Source organism: Candoia aspera, chromosome 1, assembly GCF_035149785.1.
Source record: "Candoia aspera isolate rCanAsp1 chromosome 1, rCanAsp1.hap2, whole genome shotgun sequence".
NCBI lineage: Eukaryota > Metazoa > Chordata > Lepidosauria > Squamata > Boidae > Candoia > Candoia aspera.
In genome coordinates, this window is record NC_086153.1 from 234,726,234 (window position 1) to 234,748,128 (window position 21,895).

General features: G+C 44.5%; 2 protein-coding genes across 2 annotated transcripts in view; one reads left to right on the plus strand and one right to left on the minus strand.

Moving 5' to 3' along the window:
- Window positions 1-8,445, minus strand: part of LOC134506778 (acyl-CoA (8-3)-desaturase-like) — a 28,662-nt gene extending 20,217 nt beyond the window's left edge. The window contains exons 1-2 of the mRNA XM_063317152.1: window positions 8,352-8,445; window positions 5,872-6,278 (exon numbers count right to left, since the gene is read on the minus strand). Of these exons, the coding sequence (XP_063173222.1) occupies window positions 5,872-6,278; window positions 8,352-8,445 (501 nt within the window). The remainder of the gene's footprint in view (window positions 1-5,871; window positions 6,279-8,351) is intronic.
- Window positions 8,446-13,506: 5,061 nt separating this feature from the next.
- Window positions 13,507-21,895, plus strand: part of LOC134487416 (acyl-CoA 6-desaturase-like) — a 28,666-nt gene continuing 20,277 nt past the window's right edge. The window contains exons 1-2 of the mRNA XM_063289205.1: window positions 13,507-13,955; window positions 20,806-20,916. Of these exons, the coding sequence (XP_063145275.1) occupies window positions 13,737-13,955; window positions 20,806-20,916 (330 nt within the window). The 5' untranslated portion in view covers window positions 13,507-13,736. The remainder of the gene's footprint in view (window positions 13,956-20,805; window positions 20,917-21,895) is intronic.

Below are 21,895 nucleotides of genomic sequence, written 5' to 3' on the forward strand. Positions count from 1 at the left end.
GTCCGTTGTTCCGTGGTCTGTTCTTACTGTTGCTACTTGGTCGTTATACAGATTCCTCAGGAGGCAGACAAGATGACTTGGTATCCCCATACCACTAAGAACTTGCCACAATTTGTTATGGTCCACACAGTCAAAGGCTTTAGAATAGTCAATAAAACAGAAATAGATGTTTTTCTGAAACTCCCTGGCTTTTTCCATTATCGAGCGGATATTGGCCATTTGGTCTTTAGTTCCTCTGCCTTTTCTAAACCCAGCTTGTACATCTTGCAATTCTCGCTCCATGAACTGCTGAAGTCTACCTTGCAGGATCTTGAGCATTACCTTACTGGCATGTGAAATGAGTGCCACTGTTCAATACTTTGAACATTCTTTAGTGTTCCCCTGTTTTGGTATGGGGATATAAGTTGATTTTTTCCAATCTGATGGCCATTCTTGTGTTTTCCAAATTTGCTGGCATATAGCATGCATTACCTTGACAGCATCATCTTGCAAGATTTTGAACAGTTCAGCTGGGATGCCGTTGTCTCCTGCTACCTTGTTATTAGCAATGCTTCTCAAGGCCCACTCAACCTCACTCTTCAGGATGTCTGGCTCTAGCTCACTGACCACACCGTCAAAGCTATCCCCGATATTGTTATCCTTCCTATACAGGTCTTCCGTATATTCTTGCCACCTTTTCTTGATCTCTTCTTTTTCTGTTAGGTCCTTGCCATCTTTGTTTTTGATCATACCCATTTTTGCCTGGAATTTACCTCCAGTGTTTCTAATTTTCTGGAAGAGGTCTCTTGTCCTTCCTATTCTATTGTCTTCTTCCACATCCGCGCATTGCTTGTTTAAAAATAATTCCTTATCTCTTCTGGCTAACCTCTGGAATTTTGCATTTAATTGGGCATATCTCCCCCTATCACTGTTGCCTTTTGCTTTCCTTCTTTCTTGGGCTACTTCTAGTGTCTCAGCAGACAGCCATTTTGCCTTCTTGGTTTTCTCTTTCTTTGGGATGTATTTTGTTGCCGCCTCCTGAACAATGCTGCCAACTTCTGTCCAGAGTTCTTCCGGGACCCTATCTACTAAGTCCAGTCCCTTAAATTGATTCTTCACCTCCACTGCATGTTCCTTAGGGATATTAGTGAGCTCATATCTAGCTGATCTGTGGGTCTTCCCTAATCTCTTTAGTCTGATCCTAAATTGTGCAAGAAGAAGTTCGTGATCAGAACTACAGTCAGCTCCAGGTCTTGTTTTTACCGACTGTACAGATGTCCGCCACCTTTGGCTGCAAAGGATGTAGTCAATCTGGTTTCGGTGTTGTCCATCTGGTGAAGTCCATGTATAAAGCCGTCGCTTAGGTTGTTGGAAGAGAGTGTTTGTTATGCACATTGAGTTGTCTTGGCAAAATTCTATCAGCCTATGTCCTGCTTCGTTTTGTTCTCCCAGGCCATGCTTACCTGTAATTCCAGGTGTCGTTTGACTGCCCACCTTAGCATTCCAGTCTTCTGTGATGAAAATAACATCTCTTTTAGGCGTGTTGTCCAGTAGGTGCTGCAGATCCTCATAGAACTGCTCTACTTCAGCTTCTTCAGCATTTGTGGTTGGGGCGTATATTTGGATCACTGTGATGTTAGATGGCTTGCCCTGAATTCGAATTGAGATCATTCTGTCGTTTTTTGGATTGTATCCAAGCACTGCTTTAGCCACTTTACTATTAATTATGAAAGCTGCTCCATTTCTTCTGTGGTCCTCTTGTCCACAGTAGTAGATGTGGTGGTCATTTGATGTGAAGTGGCCCATTCCAGTCCATTTCAGTTCACTGACGCCCAGAATGTCTATCTTTAATCTTGACATCTCACCAATAACCACATCCAATTTGCCCTGGCTCATAGATCTTACATTCCAGGTTCCAATGGTGTGTTGATCCTTAGAACATTGGATTCACCGTTCACCACCAGTGCCATCGGCCACTAGCCGTCCTTTCGGCTTTGAGCTAGCTGCATCATCACGTCTGGGGCTAGTTGAACTCATCCTCTGTTCCTCCCCAGTAGCATTTTGACCATCTTCCCACCTGGGGGTCTCATCTTCCGATGGTGTACCGACATATCTCTGGTTGTACTGATCCATTTAGTTTTCACGGCAAGAATACTGGGGTGGGTTGCCATTACCTTCCCCAGGGATCGCATTTAGTCTGACCTCTCTGTCATGACCTTCCCGTCTTGGGTGGCCCTTCACGGTTTAGCTCATGGTATCACTGAGGTGCTCAAGCTCCAGCACCATGACAAGGTAACGATCCTTTGTTACTAACATAAAATACTTCATCCAGAATTTCTACCAGGAGTGTCATTTTAATATATCCAGCACATGAATTAAATAGCCACTTACAGTACATTCCTGAACATGTCAAAAGTTCAAATGAAAAAACCTTCTGGAGATGCAGTCCACACTGATCATTTTTGGGGTAGGCAAGGGCCTTGATTGAAAGTGGATGAAGCTTTATGTACACATGCATATGGTCAAAATTTGGGGAGCTTTTTCCTAAGTTTAGAGGGAAGTTTTAATATTTTCCATTTGTTTGTTTGTTTGTTTTTAAGCATTAGGTCTATTGTAGGGCTTACACTATTGACTTTGGTGTTTTCTGCCTCAAAATGGTAAAAAGCCAAGTTGCTGTTTTTCAGCAGTTGTGGTTCAAGGGGCTCAGATCCCACAAAAAAGGGCCTGGGGAATGCATTTAGTCCTAGAACCTCAGTTTGCCCACCTTTGCCATAGCATGACATGGACACCCATCCATATCTTATGTGCAAATCTACAATGGCTTATTTAACAAGTCCTGCTTTCAAGGATCCTGATTTAGCATTATATGTAAACCTAGAAGGGGGGAAGCAAAGCCAAAGAAGACTTTGCAGAGACTTGGGGAGGGGGGAAATAGAAGAGCATAGTTTAATGGTTGAAGCAATGTTTGGCATGAAGGGCAGCCCAAATTCAGATCCCAGCACCAGTCAATCCCGGCAGATCCCCAGCTTGAAACTCCAGAGAGTTGATGCCATTCTATCAGACAAGGCTGGGTTAGAGGGATCAATGCTCTGCCTCAGGAAAAGGAGAAGCTTGTTAGGTTCCACTGCATGCAAATGAAAGGCAACAAAGGCCAACAGATACCACTTGAAAAAGTTAGTCTCACTTCTGGTAGCACTTTTCCTTAGTACATCAAGGAAAACAATTGCCTTTAGCTCATCTCTGATAATATTAGTTTCTTTATTGACAAGAAGCCTTTTTTCAAGGGGAGATGTGCAAGGGTACAAGTTATTGCCTGCAGCCAGAAATGATACATCACAGGCTAAGATCTTCTTCCTGATTTTGCTGATTATAACGTAGAGCTTGGTCCTTAGAAACAGAATGTTATGCACTTTTAGCTACTAAAATTAGCTCCAAAAGCAACTATTAGGCCTTCAAAAGACCATGTCTTTTTTTCTTTTTTGCCTCTTAAGTGGTCATTGTTAGCATGATTATTACATACCAGCTTCCCATTAATTATTGTAAAGTTAAAAGAAAACTAAGCTTTTTTAAAATGTCAGGTGAGAAAAAATGCCGGGGGAAATGTTCATTAGAATGGTAACATCCACAAACATATATGGGGGACCCCAGGCATATAGTGGGTTAAATTTCCTTGAATACTCTTTGCTGGGGGTGACCCTTCCATTGACCTTGTTGTGAAAGCTTGCCATTCTCTGGAGCTACCTTACAAAACACAAAAAGCCAGTTCCCCACTCTAAGGCATTTATCATCTATAATTCAAAACAAGGGAGATATATCTGGAAAAGGTGAGCAATGTAGATACAACTAAAAAGAAGAAGATTCTGCTATTATTCTGAGACTTTGTTAACTGTGAGCACCAAGTGATTGAGCCGTAGTTCTTAAAGAATGGAGTAGATCCTTGGCAATAAGAGTCACTTGAAAATGTGTGAACCAGATAAAATATTCTTTCTTTGCATGGCTAGGTTGAATGTTCTCCAGCACAGGATCAGCTTTATAATTCTTATATGTAGTGGTGACAACAGCCTTCCTTGGACCTATACTCTAAAGCCTATAGTGCCTATGGATGCTAACATGCCTGGCAACTCCTTCCTGGCACTCAGTAGCAACATGTACCACTGATTTATTTTCTCATTGTTTTCGTTTCATAAAAATCATTTAGAAGCTATTATGTTGTAAAATGTCAGCATCAAGCATTATCTTTATTTCTCAGAAGGACTCTGAGACCCCAAAGACCCCAGAGGCATTCCAAGAAAATAACCATGTGGGTGACCGCAGCTGTTTCACCTTGTGCCCAGAGAAAAGATAAAGTAAGCTGTGGTAATAGCACCTTGGGAGGCCAGAGTCGGTGGCAGGGAAACACTTCAACATTGTTACCTTCTGCTAAATGGATGTTTTGTGACTGACCATGCGCTCCATGGCAGTCACTCTGGGGAAGTGCCCGTGACATGTTCTCTGAATTCCCAGTGTCTCCACTGGCCCCAAAGCGGATGGAGGCTCCTGCTCTAAAGACATGGTATTTACCCATGTGGGTGTTTTTAGAAGCAGCTAGAGACATCCTCATTGTTCAGTTCCTCTACTGTCTCTTAATGAATGTGATTCTTGCTCCAGCTACTTTGAAAGCTTGTAGATGGCAATAAGACTCCTTGCACATGGTCAGAGATCCACCACATTCCCTGAACCATTGGAGCTGTAACAGATCCAGGACAAATTCCAGCAAAAATGTAGTTTCCCAACTGAACATCTTCCAGAAGTGATGGTCAAGACAGAGCTGAACTCTAACACACTTGAAGATGATGGAGTCAGGGAAACCACACAAGTCCTTTCAGGACCTTTACTGTGTTGGTCAGTGTCTACTCGGTCATTTGTGTGGTTGCTGCAAACTATTTACTGTACCTCTGATCCAGGGATTTCGTTTTTGCTTTTGGCAGAAGGAGGTGAATTTCTACATACATACACACAGCCTTCTTTGTTCTTGCCCTTCTCATCTTGCTTTTGGATCATAAACATTCTACAGTGGAGGGAATATTCTGGCAACAATTTTCTTGGATTAGAGCCTACGGTGTTGATAATGTAGTACTGCACAAGCTCTCCTCTAGCCCAGGAAAACTCGTGCCATGTTTAAATGTTTCCTTTACATGAACTCTTAAACAAGTTCTTTCATCCTGCAAGTCATTCTACAATGTAGCATTTCTGAGAAAGTCTCCAGTCTATTCCCTTTATTTGGATCACTGCTCACCCCAGAACTCAGCCATTGAGCCACTGTCATTCTGAACATGTGCAGAGTGCTCTTTCTTTCTCTGCTCAGGAGCTGCTGTTAACTCTTCTGCACCTTGTTGCCAGAGCAGAGGCTTACTGTTGCCCCTTCTCTAATTTTGATTCAACTAACAAATGGATAATAAAGCACTTGTTCTCTAGGAGGACAGGCCAGTTCTGCCATACGAAGGACTTCAGCGAGGCTGGGTGGAACCTTCCAAGGTTGTTCAAGGAAGGTGCAGGCCACAGTGCCCTTCCTCGAAAGACCTGTATAAGGTGGAGATCATTTCCAAGTAAGCATAATGTGGAATGTGATGCAAGGAAGCTCATTCATTTAGCTCCAGATACTCTGCTCTGCAATTCCCAAAACATCTCGTCCCTCAAAATCTCTCCGGCCATGCCTCCAACCAAGCTCTGCAAGCGCTCTCCCAGCCTCCATCGTCAATCCACAGCATGCTCACAAAGGATCTCTGCCGCCCCGCCCCTCTTTCTCTCCCAGGTCCCCGACAGCCGCCCAGAGGGGTCTCCTCGAAACAGTCCTCCCTCCCTCCTTCCTTCCTTCCTTCCTTCCTTGCCGCTCTCTCGCTCTCTCCCTCTCACCGTGGCGTCTTGTCCAGCATAATGGCTGATCACGCGGGAGCCACCCGGATGCCTCTTGTGGAACCGGCTGATGTCGTAGACCTTCCTGTCAATCACCAGCCAGCGCTCCGGCGCCCTGCTCGAGTAGGACTTGATCTCGTCCCAGCTGAAGAACCGCGGAGGGGGAGGGGAGCCTGCCTGCAGGGGATCCATCCCAGCAACACCAGCCTCAAGCCAGCGCGACGAGCTCCCTCTCCCAGCCAGCCGTCGGTGCGGACTGAGCGCCGTCACCCACCGAACAATCAGCCTGGGCCGGCCTCCAAGCCCGCCCCTCCGAGACCCGATTGGGCGGCCTGTTTCCCGGCCTTCGCACGGGAACGGTCGCCGGGTTTTGCCCCTGGAAGAAATCCCCTGCGGTAGCCGGGTGCCTGAAGGAAAAACAAAAATCACCACGCTACTCTATCCAAGCAACAAGCCGCAAGAGCGCTGGTTACAGTCTGTAATCAAGGGCAGGCCTGCCACCGAGGGACAATGACAGGGAAGTGTCAGTTTTAAGGAGTGTCTGTAAATTACCGGGGATGTGTTCGAATCGTTTTCCTGTAGACTACCTAGTGAGAAGTGGTGTTCTGTGAGGTTCTGTTCTGCATCTGTCCTGTAGTAGATTGGTATCCAGGAAAAATCAGGACTTGGGTCTCAGAAACATTCTTAGAAAATCAAAATGAAGGGTGCTTTCAGCCAGTGCTTTGGAAACACCTGGCTCCCATCACCCAGAAGAAGAGAAAGGTCAACTGAATTAGTAAAGAGCATCCTGGGAGGCTATGATGTGGACATTTCTACACCTCAATATTCCAAAAATGTCCACAGCCTCCAAGAAGTTGCCTTTCTGCGTCTAGAGAATGAGGTTCTTGCTTTCCACACCTGCAACAGTATGAACCCAACAAGGAAGAGTGGGTTGCATTTGGTAGGTTTGCATGTATCCACTTAATAGAGGGGCAGAGAATGAGGCATAGGCAAGAAATGGAAAAAGGTAAGTGGAAAAGAAAAAAGAAAAGAGAATGCAACCTAGATGTTCTGTTTTATGAACTAAAAAGCATTGGCCTGGTGCAAAGAAACACAAATATACAAACAGCTTATGCAGCTCAATAAAGTAGAGGTGAAACCTCAAGAAACAGTTGTGAGAACAGGGAAACAGGCTCTAGAAGTTCTATGGAGTTCTTGGTGCTCTCTAGAAGTTCCAGCACTGGCTGACGCTGTGTCTGCTACTATTAGGTAAGGCAAAGGGGACTCTGGGTTGTCAAGGGAGGGATACTGTTGATATGGGACACCATTATCTGACCAGGTTTGTGGCATTACTAGATAATAGTATTTGCCAATATTTCTCTGTCCTTATTGCATCCTCTGATAGCCCTCCAGTGGTCCTGTTTAGGTTAACCTGGACCCTTTTGGGTAGGGAGGGCCCCTTGGAACATCTGCTGGGTCACTGTGAGGTTTATTCAGGCTATTTGGAGGATAAAGTTGCTCACATTTGCTCTGCCTTGGACTCTGACTGGGGAGGGCAGGTTGAGGTGCCTGGGGAACTGTCTGGGGGTGTGATCTAGGATGAATTTGAGCTGGTGACTCCTGAGGAAGTGAACAGGGTTCTCTGTGCTGTCAGCTTGGCCACCTGTTTACAGGATCCAGGCCCCTCCTGGGTTGTAAAAGCAGCCAGGTAGGTGATCCACAGTTGGGTCCATGCCAGGCTGTTGGCTTCTCTGATGAAGGGGGTGGTACCTCTTGCTGTGAAAGAAGCAGTGGTATGCCCCCTCCTCAAGAGGTCATCCTTGGACCCAAGAGTGTTTGACAACTATCAACCAGTTTCCAACTTTCCTTTTTTGGGAAGGTTGTTGAGAAGGTGGTCTGTCTGTAATTGATGAGAACCTTGGAGGAAATGGAGTATCTAGACCCATTTCAAATGGGTTTCAGGCTGCATTTATTACTGAGACCACTTGTTGATGACCTGTGGCAGAGCCAGGATGTAAATGGTGTGTCCATCCTTGTGCTCCTTGACCTCTTAGTGGCTTTCAATACAGTTGACCATGGTATCCTTCTGAGTCGACTCCATGGGTTGGAGATTGGGGACAAAGTGGTTCTCTTCATTTTTCAGGGCCAGTTCCAGTCAGTGTTGTGAGGGGGAGAGAGATCACTCCCTAGATCCCTCCTGGATGGGGTGCTGCAGGGTTCTACTCTCTCTCCCCTCCTTTGCAACATCTACATGAAACCACTGGGTGAGGTCATCCTTCAGTTTGGGGTTCGGTATGATCAGCATACTGATAATGCCCAACAATATCTTTTGACCCTGGCCAGCCAAGTGAGGCTGTTGAGGTTCTGTCCCAGTGCCTGAAGGCTGTGTGGGTTTGGATGGGGAGGACCTGTCTCCAACTCAATCTTACCAAGACCAAGTGGTCATGGGTATTTGGGCCACCCAGATCTATGACCTTGGATAGGGTTGCACTTCCCTGTACAAAGGCATTGCACAATCTGTGGGTTCTCCTGGATTCTCAGCTCCTGCTTGAAGAACAGGTGCAGCTGTGGCCAGGAATACCTTTGTACAACCATCTGGTGCACCAGTTGCACCTTTTCCTAGATTGAGGGGCCCTTCAGACAGCTACTCACAACCTGGTCACCTTGCAGCTTGACTACTGCAATGTGCTCTATATGGGGAGGCCCTTGAAGACCACCTGGAAGCTCCAATTGGTCCAGAATGCAGCAAAGCAGGTAGTGATGGGCATACCTCAGTATGCCCATGTAACACCTCTGCTTTGCAAGCTGCACTGGTTGCCAGTTCGCTTCTGGGTGTGATTCAAGGTGCTGATAGTTACTTTAAGCCCTATATAGCATATGGCCTGGTTATTTGAGAGACTGTCTGTCTCCCATAGTATCTGCCCAGCCAATTTGATTTTGCAGGGTTGGTGTACTCCAGGTTCCTTTGATTAAACAATGTAATCTCTCAGGATCCCGGAAGAGCGCCTTCTCTAGAGCAGCACCTGCCCCTGGAACAAGGTTCCCCCAGAGATCCAGGTGACCCCCACTCTGCTCTTGTTTAGAAGGGCTATGAAGACCTGGATTTTCACCTGGGCCTTTGCCAAGGGAGAGTGAGACCCCTTGGTTCATTTCCATTCCATCTTTCTTGCCATCTTTGCCATCTTTTATCTTTTTTTTTCTTCTTCTTCTTCCTTTTAATTGGTTTTCTTGTGATTTCCTTGTTTTGGTTGTTGTGAGCTGGCCAGAGTCATTGGGAATCAGGCAGCAAGTTTGATAAATAATTAAGCTGTTTCCCCACCTTTGCCAAATGGGTAGGACCTTGTATTCTCCACCTGGGCAGTTACAATAAACTTGGCTCAAAGCAGAGAGTGTGATCTCTACTCACTAAAAAGGCTTGTTTTTTCTCCTTCAGTTATGAGCACCACAGACATACACACCCATCATGTTGTTCCTTTTCTGAGTAAGCAACAGTACATAAAGCACAGAAAAGGGAATGTAATAAACAAGTGAAAAGTAATATTTTAACTGGTGACTGGAACTAGAAATTGCAAGTCTGCATTTATTTCTAGTCAAAGACTATTTGATGATAAATAAGAAAGACTGGATGCAGAAAACAAAATCAAGATTCAAACTTGCTTTGGGATTTTAAAGAAGATAGCAATTAGTAATACAGATTTGCTTTTAAAATGTAGAAAGAAAGCCTACAAAGATGGTGGATGCTCCAAGGTCACATTAAAGCCATTAGGATGATAGCTATGGAAGGAAGAAGAGATGCTATAGAAGAACATACAAATGATTGAGTCATTAATGCAAAGTATATTTGAATGAATGAATTAATTATGCAAAGTACATTTTGGAGCAACACCATGCCAAACAGCTGTTACAGTTCTAACATTATGAACTGTTTTGACTGTCTGATTCTCTGCCAAGGTACGAACACCCCAGAGAAAGGGTAAAACTCCCATATCATCCTAAGGAACAAAAATTTCCACATTAACACCTGAAACCTCAGGAGGTTTTTCCTATGCAAAATATGCATGAAGGGCTGTTAAAGGGAAGAGGGCAGGGATTTATTCTCTGCAGCGCCAGAGGATAGGGCAAGAAGCAATGGGAAGAAGCTTTACAGAGAGAGATCCAAGCTCAAAAATTGGAATAAATTCCAGCCTGCCTCCTGGAGTCATGGGTGCTCCATCACTGGAGGTTATCAAGCCAAGGTTGGACAGCCATTGGTCTGGGACAGTCTGAGAATTCCTTCCCTGGGGTGGGGGTTGGACTAGAAGACCTCCAAGGTCCCTTCCAACCCAGTGATTCTGTTTTCCTATATGATCCTTTGTCTTCCCTTAGAATTTAATAGAAGCCTGAAAAGCCAGGGCATTTCAGATCTCTGGAGAGATTATTGCACCAGTGAAGACAGGACAGCCCTTCTCTCACATTTTTCTACCACCTTGTAACTCAAAAGATACAAGAACACCACCCTCCACTGATGAGACTTTCTCCAAAAATATCTTCTGTAAGCTAATTTCTAAAGAAAATTCTCTTCCAGTAAATAGAAAACTGGTAGGAAAAAAATGCAGAAGAACTGGCACCAGTGAAAACTCTCTATCCCCTTGCTTCTGTCTGAAGGGAACAGGAGCTGATGAGGAAGGAAGGCATGGAATTAGCCAAGGGACCTGGTTGGACTCTTCCCTCCTTGGTGGGATTATTCTTCAACCATATATAATTGGTTATACAATATATAAAACAACCCACCTTTGTCCTTAAACCTTTTTGGAGAGTCTAGAGTGACCTATAAGAGCAAGTTTGGTGTAGCGGTTAAGGCACCAGGCTAGAAACTGGGAGACTGTGAATTCTAGTCCTGCCTTGGGCACAAAGCCAGCTGGGTGACCTTGGGCCAGTTACTCTCCCAACTGTAGGAAGAAGACAAGGGCAAACGACTTCTGAATACTGCAGGGACTAGTCCAGGCAGTCACCAGGAGTCAATGCTTACTCAAAGGAAGAAGAAGAGCAAGAAGAAAGAAGAAGTCATCTTCCATTTGCCGGCTGCTTCTTTTTAATGGGCCACCTTGTGGAATTGCTAATGGGAAGTAAATGCATTACTCTGTACTTTTTTAGAAGACTTTCTCTGTCCTTGGCAAATATCCCTTTACAGTCCTTAACAAAATTAGCACAATTTCTTGACTATTTTAACTCTTCCAAATAATGGAAATGAAACCTTAAATTACACAGATAATTTGGAATTTCGGCAGGAAGCTTGAACTGCAGAGAATTCTTTGTATTTAAAAAACAGTAAACCTCCCAGCATCTATTTTTCTCATTCCTTTATCTTTTTGTTTCCTCTCAGTTTCTGCCCACACTTTTTCCTCCCTTTCCCTATTTGTAATTCTCATCTTATTTCTCCCACACACAACCCTCTAATTTTCAATCCCTCTCCTTCTCTCCAGGACACAGAGCACTTGTTTCATTAGAGTGACTCTAGTCTGCGCTGATTTCCCAAGCTGTTGCTACAATGTGCGACCTCTTGCCTAATTGGCCACTGGCACCATGCTTAAAAGAAAATAGGGTGAATTAATTGGTATTCCCTTCTGTGGCCAAAGCTGGATGCCTCACAGAAAGATGTTATTCGGGATGCAAACGAAGTTGGAACAGGAAGACCTGTTCCAACAAACAGTAACAGTTGTTAAAATGTTTCATCATCCTCTAGGTTCTAGCTGGCATATACAGTACTGTACAAGGTTCCTGACAGTCTTCCTCCAGACTTTTTATCAAACCCAAATCCCTTAAGCGCCACAAAGGGCCTCAGATTATATGTCTATGTATGCCTAAAAATAAGGGACGCGGTGGCGCTGCGGGTTAAACCGCTGAGCTGCTGAGCTTGCCGATCAGAAGGTCGGTGGTTCCAATCCCCGTGACGGGGTGAACTCCCGTTCCTAGTCCCAGCTCCTGCCAACCTAGCAGTTCGAAAACATGCAAATGTGAGTAGATTAATAGGTACCGCTTCGGCGGGCAGGTAACGGCGTTCCATTTAGTCATGCCGGCCACATGACCACGGAGGAAGTGTCTACGGACAAACACCGGCTCTTCGGCTTTGAAATGGAGATGAGCACCACCCCCTAGAGTCAGACACGACTGGACTTCATGTCAAGGGAAACCTTTACCTTTACCTATGCCTAAAAATAGCTGCATAATACATGGGATAATCTATATACTACTAAAACTCTCATGTTTGTTTGATACTTTGTAACCTTTGGGCAAAATGGTGCATCCATCTCTCTCTCTCTATCTGTATCTGTCTATCTCAAACTATATATCAAAAAGCCTTAAATATGAACAGGCAAATTACTGTACAGTTTGAGCCACTTAAGGGCTAAAAAGATGGTAGATGGGGTGGGCAAGGAAGGCATATTAGAAGCTCTCTGCATCACAGTGCCCCAAACCAGGATAAGTGAATACTGTTGGCTTCACCATCTTCTATCTTTGGGAAATGTTGGTTATCTCATTACCCACCCACCCCACAGCCCCATCTTCATTCCTTGCTCACCAGGAAGCAGAACCAATTCCTCCCTCCCAAGGTTCAGATGATGGAATCCTAGATAAGGAATTTTCAACAGGATGAATATCAGAAAGTCCATCCCATCATTACTGATGCCTTGTTTTTAGGTGAAGAAATTTGATGGTCCTGGTTCTTTTTTGTAGAAAAGAATCACCCCATGACATTTGAATAGCTGGTACACATGCAGAATACAGAGCTAAGAATTTTAAAAAGTCACCAGGGACACTGCTCTTATTCCGGCTTTGCATGGTTTGGGCAACAGCCAAATGAAAATCTCTACCATTAAAATCTCCCTGGCTAATTTGGGATCATCAGCCATTTAAAATGTCTGATCACTCTGATGTGCTTAAATCATACCTCAAGCCCTTTGCGTTTTATAGCTTCTAATGCTCCTTCTATCAAGGGAGGCAACCTGGTGGGATTTTTCACAACTGGCGTTTTTTAGAATATTCGGCCCATCAGAAAATCCGATGGAGCTGTGAAACTCTCCTAGCCGGGAGGCTGTCGTTATTCGCTCCTTTGGCGTTCGCTTAGGCAATCAGAGGAGATCGCCGGTAATCTTAGAAATGAAATGAAATTACCATTTCCTTTTCATTGCATTTCATTTCATAGAAATTGAGAGGGCAGCAAAACTAGAGAATCACGCTGGGGGTGGGGAAAAGGCATCCTTTAAAGGCAAGCCGTCTTAAATGAAAGCGGCTTCCTTTTATGTCCGCCTGGACTTAAAAATAACAGGAGAAGCAAGCCGGGACTCCAAAGACACACCAAATCTCTACTGCCGGCGAGAAGCGCCTCGCGGCATCCTCCGCACAGCATCTATTGGAAGGCAGCTCGGCCAATGCCGGGTGGCGGCGGTTCAGCGTCGCACCAGCTCGCTTCGTCTTCAGATGTAAGCCGAAGTCGGCCGGCCTTCACCTTCGAAAGATGGTCGTCAGCCAATGGCAGACCACCCTTTTGCCGGGGGAGAGCAGGGATTGGCGCACGAGCTCTGCTGATACACTCTGGAAATCTCCTTGGTGTTTCCTGGAGCGGGGATGGAGGGGCGGAGGGGGCCCCGGCTGGCGTGGGGATTATAGGCGAAGGAAAGTCCGCCGCCGCAGCCTAGGGGGCACTTCCGAGCTGGCGGCGGAGCTGGGGAATCGCACACGGTTTGGCGGCAGGCAGGGGGCAGAGAGACAAAGAGGGAGGAGGGAAAAGCAAAGCCGCAGAATTAAGTCGGGGAGGAGGCAAGCGCAGCCTTTTCTCCTTCGGGCAGGCAGCTCCCCGCAGGATCCAGGGAAAGCCGGGAGAGACGGACAAAGAGACCGAATCGTCCATGGGGAAAGGCGGGGAGCAAGGCGAAGAAGGCGGCGGCGGCGGCGGCGAACGGGAGGCGCCGATTCCCTCGTATACCTGGGAAGAGATCCAGAAGCATAACTTGCGCACGGACAAGTGGTTGGTGATCGAGCGAAAGGTGTACAATATCAGCCAGTGGGTCAAACGGCACCCGGGGGGGATCCGTGTGATCAGTCACTACGCTGGTGAAGATGCCACGGTAAGCTCTAGGCGGTGGCGGTGGCGGCGGCTTCTCGCCTGGAGCAAATGGCTGCTGCTCCTCCCGTCGCCCGCCCGGGCGCCCACTCTTCCTCTCACCTGCTGCTGTTAGAAACGCAGCCGCGGGGCTGGGAAATAAATATGCCGCTCTGGCTGGCGCGCTCAGTTGCCCCGATCTGCGGGAGGAGCTGCCTTTCGTCTTTGCTGCGCTGGAGTGCCGCTGCCCCGGAGCATTTCGCCCAAGGGCCCGGTAGCGCTGGGGAGAAAGAGGCGGGGGGCGCTTGTGAGCGGGGGGCGCGGGCAAACCGTGTCCGCGTAGCCCCAGCCTCCCTCGCCCGCTCTCCGTTCTGCAGCGAGGTTGTTGGTCCCGGGGTGACGCGAGGTCAGCACCGGAGCCGGCTGCCTCTTCCGCTCGCTGGGCCGGCAGTTGCTCCCGGGGCTCCGGGCTGGCTTGCTGCCTTGGATCGCCCACGCCCACCCAAAACACCCCGGCTCCTTGCAATAATAGTAGCAGAGTTTGGGGTTTTTTTCGTATAAAGTGGCAGCTGAATTTGGCAAACCCGGGGCGTCTCTGCTCTGCGAATCTGAGAGGTTTCTAAAGCCGCAGCCTCCAAGAGTGAGTTAACTCTCTTAGGAGGCGAACCCGTGCAGCCCAACCGGGGCTTAAGGATTGCTTCAGGGTCGGAGGGAATCCGCGCGCCTTGTAGACGAAAGGCTAGAGAAGAACAGCAGAGGTGCGCGACCTCTACGGCGGTCCCCCTGAGGGCGATTCTTGCAGGGCTCTTACGACTGCTTTTGGAGGGGCCGCCGGGCTTCAGACGCATGGGGAGGAAAGGTAGAAGGGCTCGAGGCTGTCAGCAGAGCCTTCTCTAAGAGGCCAGTGTGAGGTGATGAGGGCTGTAGTGACACCGGGTGGAAGGACAGGATCTCTGCATCTGCTCAGAAGCATTCTTTTGAATCATCTCCTGTATCCTGAAGCTGAATCCTGAGGATGTCTGGGAGAAGAAGAGCAATTGTAGGTTTGAATTTTAGCGGAATTTAAGTCCTGGACATGAAAGGCATTGAGGGCACTGCTATATCCCATTCACTCTAGACCTGCTCCTGTTCATTTGTGTCATCTTTATTTATATGGTCTCAGGCAAAGCCTGAGTATCCAAAACATGCTTCTAGTTTGGCAGGTGGATTCATGCATTCATTTTATATCTCCTCCTCCTCCTCCTCCTCAACATTTCAGCATCTACATTAGATGTGCATTGGTATTATCGGTTCTTCTTGGGAACATGCCAGCAGCAGCTACAATGCCCAGAGAAAAATAACTGGACTTTCATATCAAGAGAGAACATCTGCATCCCCAATTGGCTCCTTTTAAGTCTTTCCCCTGCCTTCTCAAGAAGGGAGTGCATGTATGAGCACGCTTTAAAGAATTAGGAAAACTTTTAGCTAGAACCATGCTGTCGGCGTTGGGATTTGATTTTGGCCATCACAAAGTTTTTGAGGAGTTTTGTGTTCTCCCAGAGATCTACATCTTTTCAAAACAGTTGAACCTTCAAAGGCTAAAATGACAGTGAGGAGCAGGGAGAACTTCAGATGATGGAATCAAGTTCTTGTCAATTATTTTTTCCCAAAGTTTGCAATTGTGCCATATTAAATACATTGGTCCAGATGATCCACCAATCTGCAACTTTAGTTGTTAATTTGTTGAAACTACAGTCTATAATTGTTCCACTTGTCTCTGGAATCTGTCCTGCGAAACAGCAGTTCTATTGTCTTAGTTGTTTCAAGCCACAATGAAAGCTTTCCAAGGCAACATTTTGAAAAGTTGAGACACCACAAGCTAAAAGGTCTGAGCTATGGAATTCTGTAGAACGAAATACTTTTTAAAAAACATACCACCATTACTTTCTACGGGACTTTAATTTGGGATGGAAAAGGAAGCTGTTTTTAATCACAAGATGTCCCTAACAGATAACTTTTATGGGCCTGGTCAGGGTAACTGTTTTAAAAAATATTTCGCCCTCCAGAGGCCATAAGAGGCAATGCCCAATGATGCAGTGGTATTACTGCATGACCAGATTAAAAATTTAGGCCTGGGAAGTGGGGCTGTGTGTGTGGGGAGGGGGGGGGAATCCAAGGGGTTTGTGTGTTTGTGTGTTTGTTGGAAGGTGGTAAGAGTAGAAATGGCTGCATTTTCCCTTGCAGAGTTATACTGCATCAATTTCCTTACTTTTGCAGGGAAAAAACAAAACATGAATTATAGAAAATCAGTCATTTGGGTATGCTCTGGAGTCCACAAAATGTGGACCACTTAAGGCAAATGGGCTCCTCTCCCATAATAAAGCATGGGGCAGCTGCTAATCCTATTTTCCCAAGATTTTCCCAAGATTTCCCAAGATTTAGCAATCTCAAAGAGACACAGTTTTCACCTGCTTTTTGTCATCTTTTTAAAGGAAAATCTACCCTTGAATCTTGGTATCATGCTATGTTTATATTTGTTAGAGGAGATGGCATTGCCATTAAACCAGTTTGAATAAGTGGTATAGAAAAGTAAAATGGGCATTGGCCTTTCTGCCCTCTAATCTTTTTCACATGAAGTTTTAACAACCTCACCATATCTATTCATATACATATCCATTCAGAAATAAGCCCCACTAATCCAGTAAGGCTTTCTCTCAACTAAGCATGCCCAGAATTTCAGCCTAAACTGCTTCCAATTAGCAATGGGAAGGAAGAGAATTTTAAGTGATTCTTCCTCACTCTTGCCATCCTGTCTCCAGTGTGAGCACCCCGCCCCCCCCGGAGTCAATTAGGTGGTGGGGCTGCCAGGATAGAATGACTGAAAATTGCCACCTTCTCCCTTCAGTTGGAAGATGCTTTCTATCAAGGAACTGAGTACTCATTAAAGCAGCCAATGGTACACACTCCTTTTCTGAAACTGTGTAATTATATCAAACTACCTTTGAGGTTCAGAGTCCTGAAATTAAAACAGTGCTTTCCTGACATCAGATTTATTCCCTTCTTCCTCCTAGATGTTCAGGGGTTCTGCTACTCATGAAATACAAAACAGTACAAGAAAAAATGTAAGAGTTGACTCAAGGATAATCCAGATAATAGCAGTGGATCTTGGCCTGATGTGTAGAAATGGACAAGACATATAGTGAGCTTAGAGTCCATGTGGTTGGTAGCAGTAGGAATGCAAGCTGAAGTGCATGGGGAAGGTGTGACTCATAAAATATAATGGGAAGAGACTCTCAGACAGGTGAGGAAGCAACAGGCCTCTGCTGATATTCAGCATTTAATAGCGTCTGTCTGAACGGTGCTAGACGTCTTTGAGGACTAGGAGTACTAAGTATACCTTGCAGGCATGTGCATCAGGCTTTGTGTTTGCAATATGGCTTGTCATGAACACAGAGGGGTATATAGCAGCAACAGCAGCTGCATGTCCTTAAATAGATTATGGAATACTAATAGGTGTTGCTTGCTTGTCACTTAACCTATGTGTGTAGTCCAGGGATACAGAGCTCCTTACAACAAATCTCTTGTATTCCATATCAGTATTTTACAGCAGAAGTGGATTGTGGAAAGGACTGGTTTTCTTTCTGATGGGTAAGTTAAATTGCAACATACAATCCTAGGCCCGTCTGTGGAGGAATAAGTTCATTTAACTTAATAGGATGGAATCATAACTCTAGGATTAGACTAATGTGCTAACTGTTTTTTTGTATAAATGTACAGGTTGAAAGGACAGCAAGCAAGCATACAGTGCTCCCCTCTAATACACAGTAACATTTCTTCAACTTTTCAAAACTGTGGAACATCAGTTTTTTTTTAAAAGAGGAATACCTTGAGTGTTCATTTCAAAACAGATAAGAGGATGCTGATAGGTTCAGCACTTGGCTTGCCCTTGCACAGCTCAGTTGCCTGGGTGTGTATGTCTTGCACAGGGAGGCCACAGGCAACAGAGCACCCATGGGCTAGTCAGGCACCCAGCCTGAAGGGTCACACTTCAAGCTGGGCACTGGAGGTCATGTGCACTTGCATAGCACATCTATAAGTTGTTCACAGAACACTGGTATTCCTTAGAACCTAATTTTAAAAACACAGTGCCAAGGAATGTGAAGTCTTGAAGTGTCCAATGGCCAGCTGCAAGGTCCTGGACTGGGACTATTTTTTCTCCCTCTGGTGAAATTCAAACCATGCAGGTGGTTCCTTTCATCTTCCATCCTTCGGGGAAGTAGAACTTTGGCCATCTCTTCCCTAATGCCTGTCCATAAGGATACATTTGACCCCAGGAGTATCATGGCTCTCAAGGAGACCCATGTTCTTTGAAATTTAGCATGATGCTGTCCAGTGTCTTTTGCGAAGGCCATTGTGATCTGCTAAAAGCTTCTTTGCTTCTTTTGCTGCCTTGCCTGAGAATCTTTTATGTGAAGTTGCTATGAGCATTCCTCTGACTCAGCAGTAGGCCTCCACAGCTTCTTTCTGCCAAACTTTCAGTCTCCATACAAGCTGTCCTGACATCTGTTTGGGGTTTAGTTGATGAGTGGTCTTTTCTGATTTGTACTAATCTCAGAAGAAAGAAGATTTTTTTAAAAAGGCTGACTATCAGCCATGTGGGAAAGTTGGGGACTGGAGAAAGTTGAAGCCTCCTTTGCAAGTGATCTTCAGAAATGAATCAGTGTATCAAACCCTGCTTTATTTTAGACCGTTGCTGCATTTTTAAGCTAGAAAATACACTGCAAATACATTTGGACCACAGACTACATGTACTGCAAGAGACAGCCATCTCTCAGGCATGTTTCAGCTTTTCTCGGCAAAGAGAACATCAAATACATTCTTCTAATCAATTTTATATTGAGCAATGCTATTACAATGTCATGGATGGAGGAGGCAAGGCTTTGTTAACATCAAATTAAACACTCCAGTGGAGGCTGCTAGGAGCATTTATGTTCATGTATGCCATACAGGTGATCCCACTTCCAATGCTGGCATCCCTAGTTAAAATAATCATGTAGCAGAGTTGTAAAATCCTCTAATTTGAAGTGCCACAGCTAACCAAATGGATGAAACTCAGCTGCATAGAAAAAAAACTGGAACTGATATATTATAGCTTTCTGTATTTCATTAGAAACGTTGGTAGCACAGCTTCCAGCTGTTAGCAAAAGAAGTTTTCTGCACTTCTGTTTGGTTGATCATTCAACTTCCACAGCAGCGAACTAAATGGTTTTAAAAGCCCATTTGCGGGACATGAATGTAGTACTATTCTCCCATGTGTGTTCCTTAACAACTAGTGTTAAGAAGCATGAAAAGATAAAGACTCCCTTGAGCCTCCTTCTAATTACATGGACACACAACTATAGTTTTCTTCGGCAACAGTATCCAAACGGTTTGCCGTTGCCTTATTTCATAGAGGTACCATATTGGGCTGCAAAACGCCAGATGACTACAGGATGATTGCAGAGATGTACAGAATTCTCCCATTACTGCTCCCAAGCAGTCACCCCTTTTATAGTAGCCCTGTAGTTTTGTTTTATTTCAGTTTTTACTTTCAGATCCAGTCTATAGCCCTAGTGTTTCCTGGTGGTTTCCTATCCAAGTACTAACCAGGCCTGATCATACTTTTTGAAACCAGCCAAGCTCAGCTAGTGTTGTCACTGAGCTCTATACTGAGAAGCATCCTGCCTCTAACAACAGAGGGAATACAGTCTCATCATAATTAGTAGCTATTGATAGGCTTATTTTTCATATAAATTGTTTGATCTCCCTTTGAAACAATCCAAGGTGGAAGCCATCTGTATATCCTGAGTTAACAAATTTAATTAAATTTCCTTATGTCATGAACATCCCAAGATGTTCCCAAGATCTAGTACTAAAGGAGTGAGAAAAACTCTTCTGTAAAACATGTTCTCTATATGGTGTGTGTGTGTGTGTGTGTATACACATGTAGCACATACACATATATATATTCTATGATGCCCCCTTCCCAACCATTCCATATTCAGAGAGAAAAGAGGAAAATTTCTGCTGGACTTTAGCAAAAAATACAAAAGTTGCTGCCTCCAGGAGAAGGGGGGGTGACTTTCATTTACCCTATAAAAGGCAGAAAAAATCTTCAAATTAAACTCCTGCAGAAAATACCACCAGTGTGATGCTGTTTCTGTTTCTGGAAAAGACTTTCTGGAAGGAAAAAACACACACACACACACAGTTCAGTTTTCTCCATAAAGACAGAGGTGTTCTTTCCATCAAGAAAATTACTGAATGGGTAAAAGGAATAATTTTTCTCCTGATGATTCCTTTCTAAAAGCATTCCTCAAAACTAAATTAACTGATAGGCTGATCCTTCCCTGAAAGCCCATGTCTCAAGCTGTTTCAATGATCCCTGTCACCTCAATCTCATCCCTTTAGCTCTGCCATAAAAGGAATAAAAGGAATAAAATATAAAGGAAGACTTTATTTTAAAAAGCATTGAGTTTTTTTCCCAATGTGGATTAGACAAGGGCTAAATTAGCAGTTCTGCACATGGGGAAGACTTCAATGAGAAATCCCATTTTAAAATAATGATGCCCAGTGTCCATATACTGTATAAAGACACTTTATTTTGGAGAAGGGGAATAACAAGGGAAGACAACTATCATACAACCTGATTTAGAAATGAGAATCAGTAGGTCATTCAAAATGGTCTAACTCTAACCATTTCTCAGCCTGTACTTTCTCACTTTTTTACAGGCGTAAAATGTTGCTGGTGAAGAGTTGCGGTCAGGAGGGAGATTCAGAAATGAATGTCAAAGGTATAATGTAGATAAAATCTCTTTGGATAGTAATTATTACCCAGCTCTTCTTTTTTATTCTAGGATGCATTTTGGGCCTTTCACCCAGACATCACCTTTGTGCAGAAGTTTCTTAAGCCATTATTGATTGGAGAGCTTGCGCCAGGAGAGCCCAGCCAAGACAGAGGCAAGAATGTAAGTAAGGGGTGGCTTCCCTTTCTTTTAAATGTGAAGACAAAAGAGGGCCTGACGGAAGGGGCATCACATGAAGCAAGAGAGAAGTGGAGAGAAGAATTGAGGTTAAAAAATAGGGTAAGAAAATAAAGCAGGAAAGAAGGTAACACAGCATGGGAAACTGAAGACCAAGGTAAGGTACTGAAGAGGTAACAAGCGGTGTAAGTTGGAAATACATTACTAGGTCCCCTTACCTAAAAATATTAGCTGAACTCCTTGGGCTATAGAATATTCTGAAGAAAATCCACACGTAAAGTCTTTACATTAAGAGATTTCTTCCAACAGAGTTGTGCAAATCTTTGAAGGGGTGCTTCATTTTAATAAAGACTCAAATGAAGCAACTTTTTGAAGAGCTAAGGGATGTGGCCATGCTGCTTCACTTTGCCTCTGTTCTGGACCTCCTCCTCCTCCTCCTTCATAATTTTAATCGAAAACTTTAAAAAAACAATAAAAAACAATACAACCTAAACTCATAAAGGAAAAGAAAAATAAAGAGAGAATAGAAACTGCAAGAGAAAAGGAAAGAAGAGGAAAGAAGAGGAAAAATAAGAAAAAGAAAAGAAATATTTAAAGAAGTGACTTCCAATATTTATCACAACAAGTACAAACAAATTTAGTAATTCTTCATCCCCCATAAGGTTACATTGAAGTACCTCTTCTTCCCATAACCCATCCCTTATCCATATGTAAATCCATAAATCATTGACATTTGAGTCCTGGTGTCAGCAAAAAGTCTTTAAAGGGTTCCCAGAATTTTGCAGAAACATGTCTTATTTAACCTTGGTCAAACAAACCAACTTTGTACTCCTTCCTTTTGCTTCTAGCAATCTTGATCTTTAATTCATTCAGGTGTTGTCATAGGATTTAATCTCTCTTAACTTTTTCTTTTTCCCATCTCAAAGGCTTCTTTGAGGCTTTAGCAAACCTCTTTTGTAAATCC